The 20,706-nt window shown below is 38.4% G+C and overlaps 1 protein-coding gene across 3 annotated transcripts in view; it reads right to left on the bottom strand.

Moving 5' to 3' along the window:
- Window positions 1–1,566: 1,566 nt before the first annotated feature.
- LOC113039613 (protein strawberry notch homolog 2-like) overlaps window positions 1,567–20,706 on the bottom strand; it is a 47,319-nt gene continuing 28,179 nt past the window's right edge. Inside the window, exons 5-31 of one of the 3 annotated variants that reach the window (XM_026197556.1) lie at window positions 13,648–13,794; window positions 13,320–13,409; window positions 12,963–13,062; window positions 12,712–12,872; window positions 11,656–11,789; window positions 11,459–11,549; window positions 11,191–11,334; window positions 10,637–10,860; window positions 10,395–10,548; window positions 8,645–8,821; window positions 8,456–8,553; window positions 8,133–8,215; window positions 7,859–8,044; window positions 7,620–7,741; window positions 7,393–7,524; window positions 7,176–7,311; window positions 6,799–6,911; window positions 6,595–6,666; window positions 6,407–6,515; window positions 6,248–6,319; window positions 5,991–6,134; window positions 5,812–5,906; window positions 5,004–5,096; window positions 4,694–4,825; window positions 4,493–4,569; window positions 4,223–4,413; window positions 1,567–4,126 (exon numbers count right to left, since the gene is read on the bottom strand). In XM_026197556.1, coding sequence (XP_026053341.1) covers window positions 3,360–4,126; window positions 4,223–4,413; window positions 4,493–4,569; window positions 4,694–4,825; window positions 5,004–5,096; window positions 5,812–5,906; window positions 5,991–6,134; window positions 6,248–6,319; window positions 6,407–6,515; window positions 6,595–6,666; window positions 6,799–6,911; window positions 7,176–7,311; window positions 7,393–7,524; window positions 7,620–7,741; window positions 7,859–8,044; window positions 8,133–8,215; window positions 8,456–8,553; window positions 8,645–8,821; window positions 10,395–10,548; window positions 10,637–10,860; window positions 11,191–11,334; window positions 11,459–11,549; window positions 11,656–11,789; window positions 12,712–12,872; window positions 12,963–13,062; window positions 13,320–13,409; window positions 13,648–13,794 — 4,044 coding nt within the window. In that variant the 3' untranslated portion in view covers window positions 1,567–3,359. The remainder of the gene's footprint in view (window positions 4,127–4,222; window positions 4,414–4,492; window positions 4,570–4,693; window positions 4,826–5,003; window positions 5,097–5,811; window positions 5,907–5,990; window positions 6,135–6,247; window positions 6,320–6,406; window positions 6,516–6,594; window positions 6,667–6,798; window positions 6,912–7,175; window positions 7,312–7,392; window positions 7,525–7,619; window positions 7,742–7,858; window positions 8,045–8,132; window positions 8,216–8,455; window positions 8,554–8,644; window positions 8,822–10,394; window positions 10,549–10,636; window positions 10,861–11,190; window positions 11,335–11,458; window positions 11,550–11,655; window positions 11,790–12,711; window positions 12,873–12,962; window positions 13,063–13,319; window positions 13,410–13,647; window positions 13,795–20,706) is intronic. The other 2 variants (XM_026197559.1, XM_026197557.1) reach the window with 2 other exon arrangements.

Genomic DNA, 20,706 nt, shown 5'->3' with positions numbered 1-20,706 from the left:
GGGAGGAGCTTAATACAGGTGGGTTGGGCTTTTTCGTCATGAAGCTAGTTTCTATACCAAACACAGTGGCTTTTGATCTAATTTTCCATTATGTGCCGCCACATAATTGTGGAATGCATAGTGTCAAAATAAAATAGGTTACATTGAGTAAGTCTTTGTGTTAAAATAAGACAAGATCATTTGACTTTTAAATTGTTTTTATAGTAATATCGTATGTGCTATAAACATGTTTTTAGATTTTTCCCCCCTTTGTTAATTTAGTCTAAAAGTACTTTTAGAAGTCTCTGAAAAAATATTTTGGATTTTAGTGTACAATAATTATTTTCGCTACACTACAGCGCCCTCATCCGGAATGCGCGCTTGATCAGTGTTGCCAAGTACTCGGTTTTCCCGCGAAATTGGACTACTTTAACACTGTTACCGTATTGGTTACTACATTTGGGTTGGTTTTGTAGTGAAAATCTGGCAACCCTGCACCTGAAGTCCGTAGCTGCTGCTAGTTTTCTGTCCTTCATCTAAACAAGATTCCCAACCAAAAGATGAGGTTAGATTATTTGAAATAATAGGAAGAGTACATATATTACGCAAAATAGCAGGCTACCATGAAATGTTTTGTTGTGCCACTGCATTTGCAAGTTTACATTTATAAACTTAAAACTTAACTTAATGATCCATGGTGTCAAGTGTAATACAAAATGGTATATATATATTTTTGGATTATGGCATTTTATACATTTACAAAAGGTATGGTGTTTACCATGTTTCTTGACACTGGTACCAAAACTATGATTCTGTAATATGGTATCATTTAAAGAAGTACCTCAAGATCAATTGTTGTCAACCAGAGGACAGGTGACCACTAGGGGGCCTTAGTAAACTTCGAAAGAGAGAAAGAGACGTCTTCTAAAATTTGTATACTAAAACAATATATATATATATAAATAATAATTATTTTTTCCCTATAAATGTCATCAGTAAACTACAATTTTTATATTGACAACATATAACCACGCAACAGCAATTCACCAAAAATACACGCACAACAAACTCTGTAATCTGAACATTTTATTTTAATTTTTGCTTTGTTAACAAAGTTTGTTATACATTCCATTCCTTAGATACAAATAGAAAACAATTTCTTTAAGAAACAGTCGAAAGGCACTATCTTTTTTTTTTTTTTTTTTTTTACAATATATACAATTGAATCTAAATTATAAATAGACCTACAGAAAATGACAAAAGCATAAGAACACAGGAATAAAATGGTCAAGATACATATATTGTCAGTAGCATGTTTTTTTTTTTCAGAGCAATAAATTATGTAAAAGCCATATTGATATAAAAGCGAAGCCAATGAATCGAGACGTTTACAGCATTGAAAATTCCTATGAAGGGCTCCGAGCAAACAAACATGGCAGAACTGCATCACAAACAGGACAGAAACTCATTTATGCTGTTTTAGTGCAAATCGTCAAATGCATTTCTATTTAGTAACAGGTTAATTAGACTTTGTCCCAGTTTAATGGCCTCATCATATAGTGCTTTCGTTGTATAAGACGCTTTATTAAAATGCATAACAGAAACTTAAGTCCCATGTCCATCTTTTTTGGGGAGGCACTGAGAAAACTAAATGGACACACTGTGGATCACTTGTAAAGTAAAAACTATGTGATGCACTAAATGATTATGGAACAATTCAAATTATTTTACGAGTATGTAACAACGATACGCAGGAGAAAGGAACTACTTGCAATTTCACAAAAAAATTAAAAAAATAAAATTCAAGTGCAAATGTGGTTGAAATAATTTCCCTTAATGAAAATAATTAAATAAACTGTGCAGTAAATACGCAATAATGGCTAAATAAATAATATTTAATGTGTGTCAACCTAGACATTATACATCTGGATACATTTTTATCAGATTTAAATACATTTTTGTTAACTAATTGGACATAAATTTCATCCTGAGATAGGGAGTGGTTATATATAAGAATAAAATATATAAGAATGTATCAATTGCATAAAGAATAAATTCGATTTGAATTGTTTGCCTTTTTGTTTGCAAATATCATAGTATCAATAAAACAAAACATCAGAAATAAATCGAAATCATGTCCCTTTAAAATTAAATAAGAATAATCAAGTACATGTTACAAATATTCATATACATCTGGCAATGAATCTCTTAAATAAGGGCTATAATTTAACTGGATAAAAGTTTTATTGCCTCTTCTTGACCGTACCAGAGATGCATTTCACATTGCATCAACGAAGAAATCAGATCTTTTTTATAATCCACGCTGGATTGTGAGGGAGAAAGGACTTTTTAGTTTCTAGGTCACGATGGAAATGTACTAAGAAAGGGACAAAGTGCGACAAAAGTCCTTTTGGTTATCAATAAAGCGGATATATCGTTACCGTTCTGTCAGGGGACAGCAGGAAAGACTGTTCAGGTTCAGAACAACAGAGAGACAGCTGCACAGGTCAGTGATCTGTAGGTAGACACACTGTTTCAAGGCCTGATAAATAAAGGAAATAAATACGTTACAAACATCTGCCCGTGAACGGTACAGGAGTATGTGATCACGTCTACATTCTGTTCCAAAGGCACATTTCAACAGTAGCCTGTTCTCTTGCTCCTCAGATGAAGAGAGGATGTTTTGTTTAGCAGAAGTTCATCGTGGAAATGTGAAGCTGATGATAGTTCGAAGCGAAACAAAGGTTAAGCTCCTCAGCAAGCCCCACACGGAATCTGTTGTCACAAAAGTGATAATACGGTAAAATAAAAAAAAGATACTTGAGATACCATTTGAGGTTCCTTTTGGTCGGCACTTTTGTAGAACCCTTTGAAAGACAGGCACAGTTTCAAATGGAGAGAGTCAGTACGGTTCTATAAGGAACTTGGAACCTTTGAGGAATTTCAAATATACGTCGAAGATCTCAAAGGAACATTTGAGGCACCTTCAGAAGTGCCTGGAGCTTCCCCAACGAGGAACCAAATTGGTGACTCAAGTGTCTTTTCACTCCTGCATGCTCAATCCTGAGCCGAAGATACTGTACGCTGTGGTATGATAGAACCGAAACAAAACCCAAGATTTGCGCTTGAACTATTTTTGGTAAATCAATACTCGTTGAAGCCCCAGTGTATAAAATTCAGGATGCCTGAACAGGGATGACTATCCTGTAGGGATCATACTGGACTGGAGAACAGAGCGAACACCAAACGTCCTCCCGTCTTGTGAAGCAGAGTCTCATGCTTGGGGAACCGAGACCAATGGCGGAGAAGGACGCCGGCCGTGGTCAGACTACAGCCCTGAGTGTGTGCAAGTTTTACAGGAGAGTCCGACTGGAAAGCTCTCACTCGGGTTGTTGGTATTTAATGACGGACTGGTGTGGTTCGGTTCCACCTTGAAGCATGCTGTTCAACACCTCTCGTACGTTTATGATGGCTTCCGAGCTGCAGTGGCTGTTGGGTAACGGGAGCATCTGCTGGTCGGTAGTGGGGAGAGGGACGAGCGGCGAGGAAGACGGTGTGAGCGAGGGAGTGAAGTCGGACAAGGATGAAGAAAAGGAATTGGAAAAGTCCATGGGTGCTGATGACGAAGCTGCATCTGAGGAGGAAGAAGCAGGGGCAGTCTGTGTAAGGGGTGTTAGAAATGAGTTCAAGGACAGTAGCATATCTAACAGGTCTTTGTCCAGTGATGAACTGTTTTCCTGTATGGCCTGGCTCTCCTGCTGCGGCTGCTCTTGAATAAACTCTTCAAGGTTGAAGTTGTCCACAGTAGGGTCAGCTTGCCTGGAGAGGTTGTCCCCACTCAGCTCAGCTTGAGTGCTAACCTGGGAGTCCAGGATTTCTTCCAAAGGGTTTTTATTGGAAGGGAATGAGGTAAAGGAAACGTATGGGGTGGGTAAGCTGGGCAGGTTGGGGGCCGGCAAAGTGCTGAACAAACTGGGGTTGAAAAAATCTTGAAGCTGACGCTGTGCCATCAGCCTCTGTTGTTCCTCGGCCTGACGCTGCTCCTGAGCTTGCTGCTCCTTCTCTCGGCGTCGCTGCTTTACCTCTGCGTCCATCTTCAGCAACTCCTGACGCACCTTTGACACGCAGGTCTCTGGGATCTTGATACCTGGGAGAACGAGAGAACATCCATTTCAAGATGCTGATTTCCTTTCGAAGACCAGAGCATCATAATCTGCTCGTCGGGGTTATCAGGTTGACTCACCAACTTGTTTGCTGCTGTCCTTGGTCTTGAGGCGGACAATCTGGAGAATGCTGGAGCTGGTGATGTCAGCGACCACATCAGACACGCGCTTCCAGACGCGGAGCAGAGCGCCACACAACATGTGATACTGACGCAACCGAGTGCCCATTATGCACTCCTGACCCTCCTCTATCTTTTTGCACCTCCCGTTCCTGCAGGAAACATGCATACATGTTAGAATCACTGGGCTCAGTTTGACTAGTACCAAGTCGGGAAGGTCTCTTCTCTCACCAGTTAGCATGGCTACATTTCCTGAAGGAGAAAGTGAACTGGTTTTCCCAGCTGTCCCGTGCCTCCTCCGGAGTGACCTGAAGCAAGGGTAGAAAACGTCACTTCAACACTGTATTCAACCTGTTATGCGCACTAGATAACAGCTCTGCACATCATTTTTAGGAAGATCTCTTTCGCTCTGATCAGTATAGCTGAACACACCTTGCGGTATTTTTGTTGGAGGATCTCGAGGCTTTCCGTTTGGGCCTGCTTGCCGATGTTTGGTTTGTAGATGATCATGTTGCGCTCCTGGCCTTGCACGGCTAGCAGCACACATGGATAGTTACCTCTCAACTGCAAACGAGACAGGCACAAACATGTTCAGCGGCAGAGTCAACTACGGAGGAACTCTAATGACCTCCTTTACCCCTGAAGAGAAAGGTTCTTCCAAGGAACCACCTTTCCTGTGTTACTAAAAGGAAGCTACATGCAAATTTGGAAAGATGAGACTTTTTTGCTAATATATACTCACTTTATGGGATAAATAGAAGCCTTCTTCCGGGTTGCTGAGAGTTTTGGCCTTCTGGATAGCCTCCAACCATGGCATACCTCTGTCTACACTTATCTGTTTAACAAAACAAAAGCGTTCTGTCAGAAGGATGAAACGTTTTAATGAAATTCACGATACAGCATGAGTAGTTTTTAATCTAAATCAGACTGTAAAATTTGAAATTTTAGTTTAACTTTAGTTTTGTTAAACTATGTATAAAACATTATCTGAAGGAAACAGCAGAAGAGCTGAATGAGACGCAGATGCACTCTCTGCCAGCAGGTGGCGCTTATGAACTGCAATGATGAAGTGTTTCTTTGGTAACCACTGTAAATATGACTTTAATATGCATTATTCAGAGGCATGGTGAAAAGAAAATACCACCTTAACTTACTCCAATTCTATCGTGATTTGTTTGGCATTTTTAATCGTCACATATTTGAATCGATTTTCATCGTAACATCCTTATGTCCTACATGTCCTGCCTATCCCAAATATATGTGAAGAGAAAGGTCTTGCAGTGGGGTTTATTCTCTGTCAAGGAACCACTTACAGTAACGGCTGTTAAACCAGTTCTCAGTGCGCAAGCTCTCAAAATAAACTTTGCTCTTGTTGGAAGGTATGATTAACGTGTTTTTAGTGTGTGTCACACATGAAACTCATGTGACTTAGGCATGTTTTCTAAGCTCAACTATTTAAGAGCTGTTTTTTATGAACCTCTGTATGTAAGAATCTATGCAACTTTGCGTATCGTCAACTTTCAGGCACACTTTTAAAAAAAAATACTGACCTTGTACAGGATAACTTGACCATCCTGAGGATTTCCCGCTGTTAGAAACTTCTCCTGTGTTTCTTCATAAATCTGATCATTGCCTGGTGCCAGATCTGAAAGAAAGCAGATACTTGGTTGTCATCTAAACAGCTCAATCCAACGTAAAGTACCATACCAGCAAAAGAAGTGCTTCTTACCCAGTATTCCCATATCATATTTGCCCTCTTTCTTGTCCTTTTCGATCAAGTAGTCGAAATTGTCCGTAAAGTACTGGAAGAGGGAGTTTTGTTTGTGCACCTCTAGGCCCAGTATCCGGTTGAGGAACTTGCTGATATTGCAGTCTATAACAAAGAGGAGTCACATGATGTGTGGCGAGATATATATATATGCATGTGATTAGCATGTGAGGAAATACGCCAAGTGCCATGTGATATGTCTCTTGTGGAAACCTTACCTTTTTCAGTGTTGATGCCCAGGCGTGATTGACTGCATAGCATGCCTACATCCATCATACCGTGCTTCATGTCTAATATTAGAAGGCACTGGTGAGATTTAAGGTTCTACCTGATACACATCTTAATGTGAGTAAGAGTAATGTACAAAACACGTTTACCTTTGAAGAACATGGCGTCTCCACCAGGGTAGTCCTGTGGAGGGGGTACCTTGCTGTCGATCTGACCAAGGATGGCTTTGGTAGTCTTATCTAAAGCTTTGGCACCATACTGTGAGCAACAGACCATGGGTTAGTCAATGATTTATCATAGTATTTTTAGCAGTCACTGTTCTATGTCAGTTACTCACTTTATTTTCAAAGTTGTATTTGCTAAGGTCTCTAGACTCTGTGGCCCTCCTGTCACCATGAGTCAGAGCTCCCTGTGAAAAGCAAACACGTCGGTTAGAAATGTCAGGAATGATATAGTGAATTGAGGGCTTAAGTAAAAATAAAGTTTTAAGTACAATACAAATTAAGTACAAATACAAAGAGTAGGCATGTCAGGGACGCACCAAACTCTCCAGCCTCTTTGCCACGATGGATGCAAATCGCCGCTCGCCTGCCAGTTCGGAGATCAGGAAGATGTATTCCGGTGCCGTGACCTGATTAGAACGATGAGTACGACCTGAAGAACAGAAAGTGTTGTCAGCTAGTTGTTTGCGGTATAGTGACACTCTTTATGGGAAGAGAGCTTTGATAACAGAGGTTGTGGCTGGGTGATGCAGGTGGAATTAATGACGCTGTGTTTGGTTGTTGACAGTGTAACCACTTTTCAACAGCACTTGTGATCTAGCCTGGAGTTGGAGGACTGACCCACTTAGAGTAGACGAAATAACTAGCGCATGGCCACAAACTTAACAAGTGACATTAGGTAATGCTGCCTACTTACCAAACTGCTGGATGGCCCTGTCTGCACTCCAAGGGAGCTCCAGGGTAATGTGTACCCTCCGACGCTGATTCTTCACCCTTTTGTCGGCCTGAAGTGAGATCCCAGAACTGGCCGCTTCTGATATGATGGCTACCAACTGAAGGAAGTAAAGTCAGGTTTTACTGGAAAATCAGGAATTGGAAGCAGAATGGTTTGAGATTCCCTTTCTGAGATCTACCTTCTCTCCATTCATGAAGCGATCTTTCTCTTTGACGTTGATTTGGTCGATAGTGTGGCCCTGCTCAGCGCGGGATTCGTACCGGACGCTGCCGTCGGGTCGACGCACCACTCGGCCTTTGCGTCCCGTCATCTGGGCGCACAGACACGAAGAATGTTTAGCGCTGGGACACAACCTTGTTTTTAAGGTATAGCTATGTATGGGGATATAAATACTTAAATAATGACCTCGGACACTTGTTCTGGACCTCCAAATTTATCAATGAGCTCATCCAGTGTGTTAAGAGGTAGTTCTTTTCCCAGCTCGGCGATCTTGTTGAGAAGCCCTTGTTTCTTCTCCTCTAACCGTGCTAAGAAAGGATGAAAGCGAAGATCAATTGCTTTTGCTTCCTTCAAAGGTACCGTGAAAATGATCAGGAAGCGTGGAGATAATAAGACTTGCTTCATGAAATACACAGTCAATGTACCCATTTGGTAGCTGGTTTGATCGACGAAGATGACATCGTCGTTGTTGTCTTGGACAGAGTCTGGCGAGGAGTTGGAGTCGCTGTCCAGGACGTCAGACTCCGTGCTGCTGTCATCGCTGATGTTGATCACTCCCGCTACATCAGTGCCGTGCCGGGGTTGTTTTGGCTGCCGTCCCCGTGGCTTACCTGCGGAAGAACATTCAATCAAACCATGAAGCTAAAACCTAAGACCGCCAATGTATGGCGAGTGATACTAAAGCGCGACACAACTCACGTTTCCTCTTGTTCCCCGCTCCTTTTTCTCTCCTCTGCTTCTCGGACGGAAAGTGTTTGAGGACCAGAGACCGAAACACCCCTCTGAGGAAAACACACAAATATATGTCAAAAAAGTGTGTGTAATGGCCGATGGCCTCAGGAAGTGGTTGTTATCAGATGACACTGGGTTTCAGAGTGATGCATGGCCTGTGAGACACGGTAACACATATTGAGAAACCTTTCTATCATTGTGAAACTGCAAGAGCACTACTCTGGAAAGAAGTAGTCATAAGGTGTCCATATATTTCGGAAAGGTTTCAATGGTCCCTAAAATTCACTTACTCAGCAGCAGAGACGAATCTTTCTAAGTGCCCGTCGTTTTCGTCAAGGACTTCTCTGGTTCGAGCCTCACCTGTTGACTGTAGCCCTATCACGACACACTAGAGAGAGGAGCAACACAAAGAAATGTCAAATTCCTATCCCAACACAAATAATCATTAGAGAGAGTTCAGGGATACGGATCTGACTGACCTTCCCAGCTTCCAGCTCCTTTTTGGCCAGTTCCACAAGGCAGCGAACCTTGGCGGCGATGCAGAGGTATTTAAAAAAACGCTGGTGGGACGACCAAAACTGACCCCACAGGGACTTCCTGGAACTCATGCAGAGCTCGTCAGCAGCCTGCATGAACTCGGCTAAAGCTTCCGCCCACTGCAGATGAGATATCAGATTTGTGTGTCAGATATGGAGATACAAAGTAGGGCTGTCACGATACCAAAATATCTAGAAGTCGGTAACAATACCGCTAAAGGAACACAATGTTTGATACCAAGTCGACAGCATGGGGAAGAAAATAACAATTATACTTAAAAACGATCTCCTTTAACATTACAAAAGCACAACAATAGTGGCATTTGGCCTTCAAACACACACACAGATGAACGGGCGCACACACGCATGCACGCACGCACATGCACACACACACACACACACCTATACTCTGAATGCAAGCAGTACTGTAGTTTAAATTCACTGACATACTGGCATGCCTAAAATATATATTTTTAAAACCATTAAGATAAACAATACTTATTTAAACCAGTAATATTAGCCAATTATGTTAATAATCTGCGGATGGATTCACAACAAATGAACAAACTGTAAGCTGTCAGACAGTCAGTAACTAGTAACAATCTACTACTAGTAACAAACCCTAGTACACAAACGAATGACCCACTTACAGACCAATTTAGATACTTGTATTCCTGTACTTTATTTAAATTCGGTCATCATTTGGTCACCAAACCTATACAGCCTAGTAACTATTTTTCATATACTGAAAGTGAATGTTGAGACTGAAGGTGTTAAGCAACTTCATATAATCAGCAAACAGATACATTTTTAGTCTTACATTGGCTTCAGAAGACTACTTTTGACAGCTCTAGTCCCTGTTCTCTTCCATTCTATTTTTAAATAAAAATATAACAGAAGATTTTAATATAAGCCAAGAGGAGACTGGTTTTTCTTTACTGTAAGCAAAACTTGGTTCTCGTTCTTCCACTCTCTCGTGAGCACGAGGACGACAGTTAGCCGAAGCTTAAATATGGATATTTTTCTTACACAAACACATCACTTCAGAAGGACTTTATTAACACCCTTTATTATTTACTTTCAGTCATTTATCAGATTTGGACTCCAAAAATCTTGTGTCTTGAACAAGAAACAGACTCCACGTTTCTACCAGAACATGATTTTGACGACATGCGTACTGTCATTGATAGCGCGGGACTAGACAGGAGGTGACATGAGCGCAAACAAACAATGGCTAGAAAACAGCATGTTTTGCTCCCTTGTCATCAGAAAAGCCCCCCAAAAGAGAAAACCCGACAGTGGACACAAATCTGGATTGCATGAAGAGGACTGTCAAAATTTCTTTGAGGTAAAATAGTTTTTAACTGACTTTTTCCACTCTGTCACTGTGATCCCTTGAGAAAACACAAATGCGGGAGTACTGTAGCCATAGCTCCACAAACATTTCCTCTACTGTAAAATCACACCAAACAGAAGCAATAACGTTGTGTCTCTTTCGTTTTGGCATGTTTGAAAGCATGTACGAAGCACTTCTCTGTGTCAAAAGGTTAATCTAACTCTGATTGTGATCGTCTGAAAGAAGAAAGCCATGTACACCTGGGATGGCTTGATGGTGAGTAAATCATGGGGTAATTTTCATGTTTGAGTGTACTATCTCTTTAAAGTAAAAGTAAGAGGAATTCTCATAACTCACAAGTTTAGCAGCTTTGTTGTACACTAGTTTGAAATCTTCATCCAAGCTGATCTCTTCTATGCGGAACGAGACTCCTGAGAAGCTGAGCTGACGTGCGATGTACATCCCGCTGACCTTCATATCCATTGCGACGATCTCCATGGCCCCCACGCCCCTATCAATGAAGAGTTCATTCAGATTACAGATCCAAAAAGGACTGTTTTCAAACTGGCCAGCTAGCAAGTACATGCTCCTCAACAAACCTCTTCTCAATGGCGTGGAGGAAGTCGTCAAAGGTTCTGAAGGGCGTTCCCTCTCCCCAGATCCCCAGGCGGCTCATGTAGATCATGTTCTTTGGCTCCGAGGCACCTGTGGCACTGGCGTATACCACTCTGGCTGACGGCAACTTGTTCTGCAGATCCAGCACGGCCTTGCCCATCTTTGTGGATGTTGCGTTTTTGGCTTTGTGGCATTCGTCAAATATAATCTATGTCTAGGGTCAAGGGTAAAACCAACTTCACTGTTCACACACATATCACCGACATATTTCGCTGAGGACTGATCAAACAAAACCAAACCAAATTTTCCAGATTTGTATGTCATGTTTAGTTTTCTCATTTTTCAATTTCCAGAATTGTAATCAATTTGGATAAATAATAATATTGTTATTATATGTTGTTTTTGTGATAACACTGAATTTGTAATATTGCTTTAATTTTTGGAAACAACAAGTATTTTGCAAGATGTTTAAGGCAACACAAAGTTAGCAAACCCCTGCCAGCACAATCTGTTTATGCACATAGCAGGTGAAGGATACAACTCCATCAAAACCCGGCTCACACCAGTCTAAGATCTGCTTTAGGCGCGTTCGGTGTTGGCCGCCCGCCTGACTCTCCCCAATTAGTGCCGAGTAGGTCGCAAACAGGACCCCTTCTGAGGTAGCTGTGTCTCCGTACTTTATCTGCATGGAAAACAGTTACAGTTAGACCAGAAAAGCCATGGGGAAAGTCTGTGAGAATGTGCATCACTAGAAACGTGATCTCCGTTAACAGGGCTGCCGTATTGAGCCGCACAGTAATAGTGACCTTATTCAAGGCATGCACTTGTATATTGGGTGCACCGATGTCTTGGAGATCCCTCTCTGCGTCATATTTCAGGTCATTGGAGACGCTGAACCTGGAGGAGAGATGAGGAGGATGAGGCATCGGATCTAGAGTTCGTCTTTGTTGTGGTGTCAAGGGTGCGAGTTTTGTAAGGCTTGATGGATCTGGAGATCCCTTACCATAGTGCTTTCTTCCTTCCCTTTAGGTAGTTTTCTAGAATGATGCCAGCCACTGTGCGGCCTTTACCCACTCCAGCGCCGTCCCCTATGAGGAAGCCGGCCCGCTGGTTGTTCTGCAGAATCACTTCATGTTGCTGTAGAGTGTTATAAAGAAGTCGATATTAATGATCAGAAAGAATAAAATATTTGCAAACAATCAGTATGATACAGATTTTACTGTATCTTTATGATGGAACTGCAGATTATGAGAGAAATACCAATGCTCAATTGAATAAAAGTTTATGACTTTTAACATGCAATATTAAATTAAGTAAAAAAAAGTTTGTTTTAATTAAATGTTTTTTATTTATTTATTCCAAATAATAAAAAATTTTTTATTTCACGAAATTCATTATATGTAGCATTAATTAAAGTCTCAGGTGGAAGTTTATAGTAAATAATGTCATTTTAAAAGTTTTGACAGACATTTTATATTTGGAAAATACTGCCTTAATGGACTGAGAGGACTGTATATATATATATATATATATATATATATATATATATATATATAATAAAACTTTAAAATGAAAATAAATAATGAAGAAAAAAAAAATAATAATACAATAAGTAACACAAATGACACAAAACATAAAATGTAATAAATAGATGAATAAATGAAGATCTAAATTTTAAAATTATTTGTAAATAGTCTGAAAATAAAACAATTCATAAATAATATAATAAATAAATCAAATTACACAATACAAAAAAAATATTGCAGGACAAATGTGAACAATTGAAAATAGCTTCACAGACAAAATATATAAATAATACATAAAATAAAACAAATCAATCAATAAACAAATAACTTAAGTATGCAAGATCTAAACAAATGTAAAATTGTTTGTAAATAGCCTCTAATATATATATATATATATATATATATATATATATATATATATTTTTTTTTTTTTTTGTGTGTGAAAGAGTTCAGTCCATTATTTTCTTTTAAGGTTTTGTTGTGCATGTTGTTTAACTAAGTGGGACAAGAAAGGCAAAGCTGGTCGGGGGTACCTGGCAGGTGTAGATAATGGCCTCCAGCTGCAAGGCAGAGAGCTGTCCACTGTTTATGGTGGTCTCTGGGATGGACACGGTGTAGGTGATATCAGGAGGAGGTACGCTGGACAAAGTGTTGGTCTCCACCACTCGGTCTGGATGAGATATTCCTATCTTGGCTAAGATAGCAAAAGAGAATGCAAAAACAATATAAATCCTCCATTAGGACACAAAAAGCCATAAAATGCATTCCAAAAATCAATTCTTACATTTAGAGGGTCTGTAGTCTGCATAGGTGTCAACATGACCCAGCTCTTCTGCCTCCTCAACCTCGACTTCCTCTTCCTCTTCTGGCTGTGTTTGGGGTCTCTGTGTAAACACGTGATATGATTGAGAAGACAAACAGAAAGCGAAAGACTTTACATAGACACTGAAATCTCATTTACATGTTAAAGAAATAATATTTATATTTGTATACAAATATTTTTGAATGACATTTTTAGTATGCTTTTATTTAAATTATTTTATTTAAAAACATTTATTAATATATCATAAAAATGTATTAACTACAACTACTGCTACAGTTTTTCTAAAAATATTTATAATGTTCATTATTAAAAACATACAATTTGCTGATAACCTCCTATGGGTGGTGTATTAATGATAGCAGTGATGTCATCTAACGAGTTTAAACCTTGAAACCTGTTAGGATTCAACTGAAGAGGAAAAAGAGAAACAAAAGAGAGTGAAAGAAAAAGTTAAAGCCAACAGAAAGATCACATGCTTTACTATCAGAGTTGGAACAAAGGTTCAGTTCATGCGTGTGTCAAAAACAGGTTTGGTTTCTCGTACTACGGAAATAATATTCAGCATAGATGCCAAAAACGACTGAAAACCATTGATTAAGTTCAACATTAGCATTTGAAATAAGTGCGTGTCAGGAATTGGCCTCACCTCTTGGACTGATGCTGGTGTTTTGATGTCCCATATCGTAGGCACGTTGGGAGGCATGTCAGTATTAATTAAGTTATTAACGGTGTATTCGGTTAAGGAGTCGGTCGGAGGGGAGAAGATCGCCAGATCATCCAGACAACGGAGGTCCTGAGAGAAGAGAAAAGAAAAATAATTCACCAATCGGTATTTTACTTGCTGACCTGGTCCAAAGTACTGCAAAAGGTTACAGAGAGACCAAAGGCGTGGTCACGAAATTAGCGAAAATCACTAAATTGTTAACATTTGAAGATTTCGTTAAATACTTCATATTTAGCATTAATTAAAGTCTCAGAGGGAAGTTTATAGAACGTAAAGTTTATAGGACAACTGTGAAGGATAGTTAAAATGAAACAAATAATGAAACAAAACAATAAATGAATAATACAATAAATAAAACAAATAAAGCAAATAAAAAAATGAATAACAATTAATGCACGATCTACACAATTTTAAATCTTTGTAAATAGCCTCAAAATAAAACAATAAATAAAATGAATCAACAAATAAAAAAATACAATAAATAAATTAGCGAAAAAAATAAAATAAATTAAGGAATTTGAAAAAAAAAAAAGTCCATTGTTCGGGAAGAACAGATATATGAAGCAAAGTTCAAGCAGAAGCTGAAAACTCCGGATTCCTATTGGAATGAATGAATTTTGAATTTCGACACGCAACAGTAAATGTGAGCACACTTTAAGAATGAAACTTCTTAAGATACAATATCTGAATATGAAACACATGTTAATAGCAAACCAGAATGTGCTGGAAATTGCAGACAAATGATCCTGTTTAAACGGTGCAATTGATCCGGTTTCACCATTCTTCCCAGTGGGAAGTCGTGGCCTAATGGTTACAGATTCACACTCGTAATCCAAAGGTTGTGAGTTTGATTCTGGGGACGGCAGGAATTGTAGGTGGGGAAAGTGAATGTACAGCGCTCTCTCCATCCTCAATACCCTTGAGCAAGGCACCAAACCTCCCAACTGCTCCCCGGGTGCCACAGCATAAATGGCTGCCCACTTCTTTGGGTGTGTTCACTGCTGTGTGTGTGCACTTTGGATGGATGTATGGCTGATATCATGTCATAAAGAACTGTATGCATGAGAGTTCAGATTAGAGATGGCTGTGAAGCACACACACAGTGAATATAGCCTGAACCCGCAGTCTAATTAAGATGAAGTGTAGATAGTATGTCACACGCAACAACACAGCATTATCCTTTGGTTGTGAAGAACAATGCACTCAGAATCAGAGGCTTTTGTAGTTAAAGAGTGCATGTGTGCGCTAATGGAAAGTATGGGGAATCTGAAGGGGCTCGAGACGCTCTTTGCACAGCCAAGATTTTCCAAGAACCCTTCACTGTTCGAGGAAAACCAGTGAGCGGTAAACAACCAGGAACTGGAGGGTGGCCAGAGGCTGTGGTATTCAATCCATTTCATTAATAGGAACCATTTTTCGGTGTGAATCAGATTAGGGCTGACCTCAAAATAAGCTGCTTACAGTCTAAAATATGGCTTGTACTGATATAATCATATCACAGTGCTTTAGATTCTTGTGTTCTTTGTGCATGGATGCGCACAGAGGTCGTTTCAGAGCTGAATCAGAGCTGCTGCGAAACATGACTTTGTTGCAATAATGAAGGTGTGTATATGTTTATGATGCTAGATGGATCACAGCGGTATCGTGAGAACCTCGGAGCTTGACTGCGTGCTTTTTCATAAAGATGAAAGGTTTAAAAACAAATGCATGCTAGTTTTGTTAGAAGCCACAAATTCAAAGGTTTCGTACTTCCTCTATACTTGAATATGGAGATTATAAATATAGATTAAAAGCAGCGACATGAAACTGAGAGTGGAAAACTCATGCATCATTTCTTTTTTTTATCTAATCCATATAATTTTTATTTTTTTTACATTTTCCATTATTAAAAAACCGTAACACTGTTTTATATGTGCATATATATATATATATATATATATATATATATATATATATATTAAAGATGTTTATTAGATTTTATATAAAATAATAAATGTGTGTTTGTGTGTGTATACATATATACACCTTTATATAAACAAATGGCATATATACATATACATATATATATATATATATATATATATAAGGGATGTGCGCAATGACTAAATTGAATGACGTTTAAATGGAAGTTTTGTATCCAACGAATCGGCTAATCTAAAAGCGAGAAATCCCCAAAAGAAAAAAAAAATACTTTGTGCGTGCATGCATGTATACAATAGCCTAAATTTGAAATATTATTCTATGAATCAAACTGTCAAATCCCTCAATTAATTCCACTAAAATTAATTCACAATTATGCCATAGTCTACACTTGTCTCAAGTTATATTAATTTGATTTTATGCTGTAAAAAAAAAAAAAAAAGGAAAAAAGGAGAGCACAGACTCAATGTCAGCCAATGCTTATTTATTAAAATTAGCTGGGGAAATGCAGAACAATGGAAAATCAATTAATAGCCGGACAGAATTCTTCATCTTCATATAACATTAGCCAACATATTAAAACACAAGCCAAAAATAATAGGAAATTTGATCAAAGAATAGCATTAAAACAGTTTTTAAAAACATACTTCATCATGTGCTCTGTGGGAACTGAAGTCGCAGGCACGCAGAGATAATGAAAAGCAAGTCAACAGAATTTCGTAAAAGCGCCTTGACATCGCATTGGCACTACCACTGAATTAGGTATATGTTAGAGGAATAGACGGCATGGACGGGATCGCAGTGAATAACATGACTGACATTAGCTGGATTTGGCTAGTCTCTAAGCTAACGCCTACATGCCTTTATTGAACATGATTACGCATTGCTCCAGTAGTTATTTTAAGCCAATTTGACATTACAGTTTACACAAAACTTTTCCATTTCTTTCTTATTCAAAATAATGCCAAACCTTGGTCATCTTTCATGTGGTCATGAAAGCTCGCCACAACTGACCTGAATATTATATATAAATATTATATATAAACATATATGTAACAATTAATTACACATAATTACATGCAAGTAACTCTAAATCAAACCCTAATCCTAACCCAACCAAATAGTAAGTATACATACATGTATATATATGTGTGTGTGTGTGTGTGTGTGTGTGTGTGTATGTGTGTATATATATATACATATATATATATATATATATATATATATATACACACACACACACACACACACACAAACACACACACACATACTATTTGGTTAGGGTTAGGATTACTTGCATGTAATTATTTAATCATTAATAAATAATTGTTATTATAATAGTAAGTACATATAAAGTGTGACAAGCACACCTTAAAATAAAGAGTGACCTAAAAATCTTTAATTTAATGTCCATGAATATTTAATATATTTAAACACACACACACAAACTTTGTATGAAATATAGTTGTACATAAAAATTGTAATACATTTAAAAGATAAATAATTAAAATTATATACTAATCATACATAAATACCCTCGAAAATTTTAGATTTCCAACTGTTTCCAACTTTCTAAAATTGAAATGAAATTTATTGGAGCAGTGTTTATTAAAAGTCTAGGCCTACATCACACTATAATAAGTCGAGTGTTTAAGCAACAGTCTGTTCCTGTCTCCAGGCAGTGGTTAAGTTGTCTTTCCGCATTCAAATGATGTTGCTCACTGATTTCATTGTGCTGGGAAGGATGTGCTTGTGGAACACAGAATGACTTGACAACGGACAAAAACACATTTTTATGCCCATATATAGAATGGCAACATTTCAGGAGGGACCTGATATAGAGCGTCTCGGCACTTGATTCACTCCCCCTGAAAAACCAAGAAGCGCTCGATTCAGGAGTGAAGATGCTGCCAAAACCCATCAGCCGGGTGGATTCTGAAAGGTCACAACCTGCCCATTTACTCTGATCAAACGACTGCGGTCGTGATTTGCTGTCAGAATCGTGTTGTAACATATTTTATGCTTACTTTGATCTTTTGAGGACACATTTGCAAAGCACTGCCAAATGGAACAAAGAAATCCCAGAAGTCAACTTGATTTCAATAAGAACAAAAAAAAAACTAAAACTACAGTTCTCTAAGGGGAATGACTTTTGATATTGTTTAGCAAATGACAACGGCATAATTTGACTTTGTACATTCTCAGGCAAACCACAAGGAACAAGGCAAGACTTCCTGGAAGGCCAGACCGCCTCCTCTCTCTCCACTCCTTTTCTCCGCTGCTGAGCCAGCAAACAGGGATTCCCCTGCTTCAGGATGACAGAGTGCCATCGGATTGATGAATGTTATTAATATTTCACTTTTCCTGAAATGTGTTTGCTTAAAATGGAATTTCCGTTTGTTAACAAATAAAAGATTTTGAGAAATAACTTATAAATGAGAAACATTTAAGCAGATTTATTTTCCCTTTTAACAGATTTTTGATAAAGGTGAATATAAATATACATAAAAGGAATTCATTCTGCCAACTACCAAGCGACCTTACATAAACACGTTGACCTCAACCGAATGAGACCATCTTTTGTTCCAGACGAGACGTGGATATTTGCCAGACTAAATTGAGCCAATTTACATGATCACAAGGTAAAATGCCTGCAAATAAACACAGTGAAAGTTTAAACCTCAAGGTTTGAGGCTCATTTTCTCATGGTCTCATTGAAATCCTTAATTGTTCTAAGGTTTCTTAGATCTTTCATTGTACTTCTGTAAGTCTGCAACAACTAATTGACAAATTTTGTCATGGTTGAAGTCGAGTCTGCACTATGCACAGAAAGCCTTCACCAGTGACACCATGTAAGATAAAATTTCCATGAAGAAAAACGTTTACTCATATCCTCATAATGCAACCATTTGCATTATGCAAAACAGTGCGATAGTAGCAAGTGACATATTAAATGCTGCTTTTGTTCTTATTCTTTTCAAAACAATATCATTTCTTATTACTTGAAACCAGTTTTGGGAAGTTTACTTTGGAAATATAATAGGTTACAGATTACAACTTACCCTAATTAACTATTTCAATTACTTTATTAATGTAACTGATTACATTTGATTACTTTTTGAATACCTTTCTAAATTTCTAATGATTTTTTTTCTAATGAACTGTTAACCATTTTCAGACATGTAAACCAGGCAGCGTTAATCTTACAGTAGTACTCAACACTGATTACTTTAGAATCTTTCATCACTTGAGTTAAGATTATAAGAATTACATTTTAAACTGCAACCGCCACAAAATGAGACATCAGCATGGTTTTCTTTTTTTTTCTTTTTTTGATCATACTGAGGTTAAATACAGATAGGTTTTGGGTGAATAAAGGCCCCCTGTAGCAAATCCATGCGTTTTTGTGAGATAAATATCTATATTTCCAATGGAGTAAACACTTTTTTTTTTTCAAACATCTTCTGATTGTGGGACGCGGAAGGCGTGCAGGCAAAAGATGGAAGACGTATGAATTGCGCGCACCTCTGGGAAATGTAGGAGCAAAGGAAACAAAGTTTCCTTACTTTAGCAAAGAAAAACCAGTGTCCTCTTGGCTTATTTCGAAATCCTCAGATGTTTTTCTTTATAAATCCGACATTTTGTGCTTCTAATTCGTGACCAGCATTTTGTTTTGTTCTCTCTCTCCATACTCGTCACTAACCACGCAGTGCTGATATACTTTGACATTCATCTGCATTTCTTTCTGATTCCCAACAGTCAACAGAAGTGAGAAAAAAAGTGTTTATTACGTTTGAAATTTGGATATTAATCTTACAAAACGCATGGATTTGCTACAGGGGACACTTTATTTCACTTCTTCTGAACTGTTGACAACAAACACCAACTTAACCCATTGAAGAGCTTGGAAGAGCAAGAACTATTTTTACTATAACTCCAATTGGATTATTCTGAAAGAAGAAAGTCACATAAAGAGGGATGGATTTAAATTCTCGGGTGAACTAACCCTTTAACTTTAAATAATTTTGCTCCTTTTAACCTTTGTAGTCACTTTATATCGCAATTTTCATACTTTAAATCAGTTGGAGATAATTGGGCAAGATGAAGAATTTCTATAGAAATAACTCTCAGGTTAAGCTTCAAAATAGTTGTGAATTGCAACATTATGTTTATATAAGTATTTTAAAACTGTCATATTGTTACTTCTTGAGCAATGTGTCTAATACAGTCACTTCTGCATTTACAAGAATGCAATGTAGTCCTAAAGAAGACACATAAATGGAGGAAAATCTCACCACAGTTTCATCAGGGTGACCTGAACTCCATAACCTGAGAGACAAATCCTGCAAGGCACTTTCCAGCCTTGTGATTGGACAATTTCAGTTTTGTTTGGTTTTTGGATGCGGTGCTGTCTTAAATCAAGGCTTCTTTGAAGACTACTGAGGTGTTTGGGTTGGGGTGAACTGGGCAAAGATGGTAGTTTCCTAAAGCCTTTTTTTTTTTTTCATTCGGCGGGCAACACCATGCATTGTCAGCATAAATTTTCAACGACCAAAAGCTGGAAGTGACAAGAAAATGACAAAATATATCCTCTGTGCCAGTGATTTACTGTAGAAGAGTTTTGTTAATCATTGCCGGGGGAAATATAGACCGACTCGGTAGAGATGAGGTGGCAGCACTCGTCTGTGGGGACCACCAGAAATGCATCATTTACTGTAAGCCTGCACAAATGTTTCCTGTATGAAATATAAGGAAAAAAGATGCACCTGCAAGACAAGCTGGTGGCCGCACTCTGAAAATAAACCACACACAAACATCTCTTGACACTCCCGTACTGAAATAAAGCCTCATTATTATGACAATGTGTCAAGTTACACCACAGCATGACACTTATTGAACCTTTCCAACCAGCACTGACGGGAAAACTGCAGACAAGCCTGAAGCGTCACTGCCAGATTATCACAGCAAGCTTCCTGATGTGTTTTATGTCTTGTTTATTTTGTTTAGGGAGGAGCAAGATAAGGATTAAGGGCAGGGATTATTAAAAAGATGGCAAAGGAG

This window comes from Carassius auratus, chromosome 22 (assembly GCF_003368295.1).
Source record: "Carassius auratus strain Wakin chromosome 22, ASM336829v1, whole genome shotgun sequence".
In the NCBI taxonomy this organism is placed as follows: Eukaryota; Metazoa; Chordata; class Actinopteri; order Cypriniformes; family Cyprinidae; genus Carassius; species Carassius auratus.
Note: the sequence above shows the minus strand (reverse complement) of the source record. Positions and strands in the feature narration are given on the sequence as shown.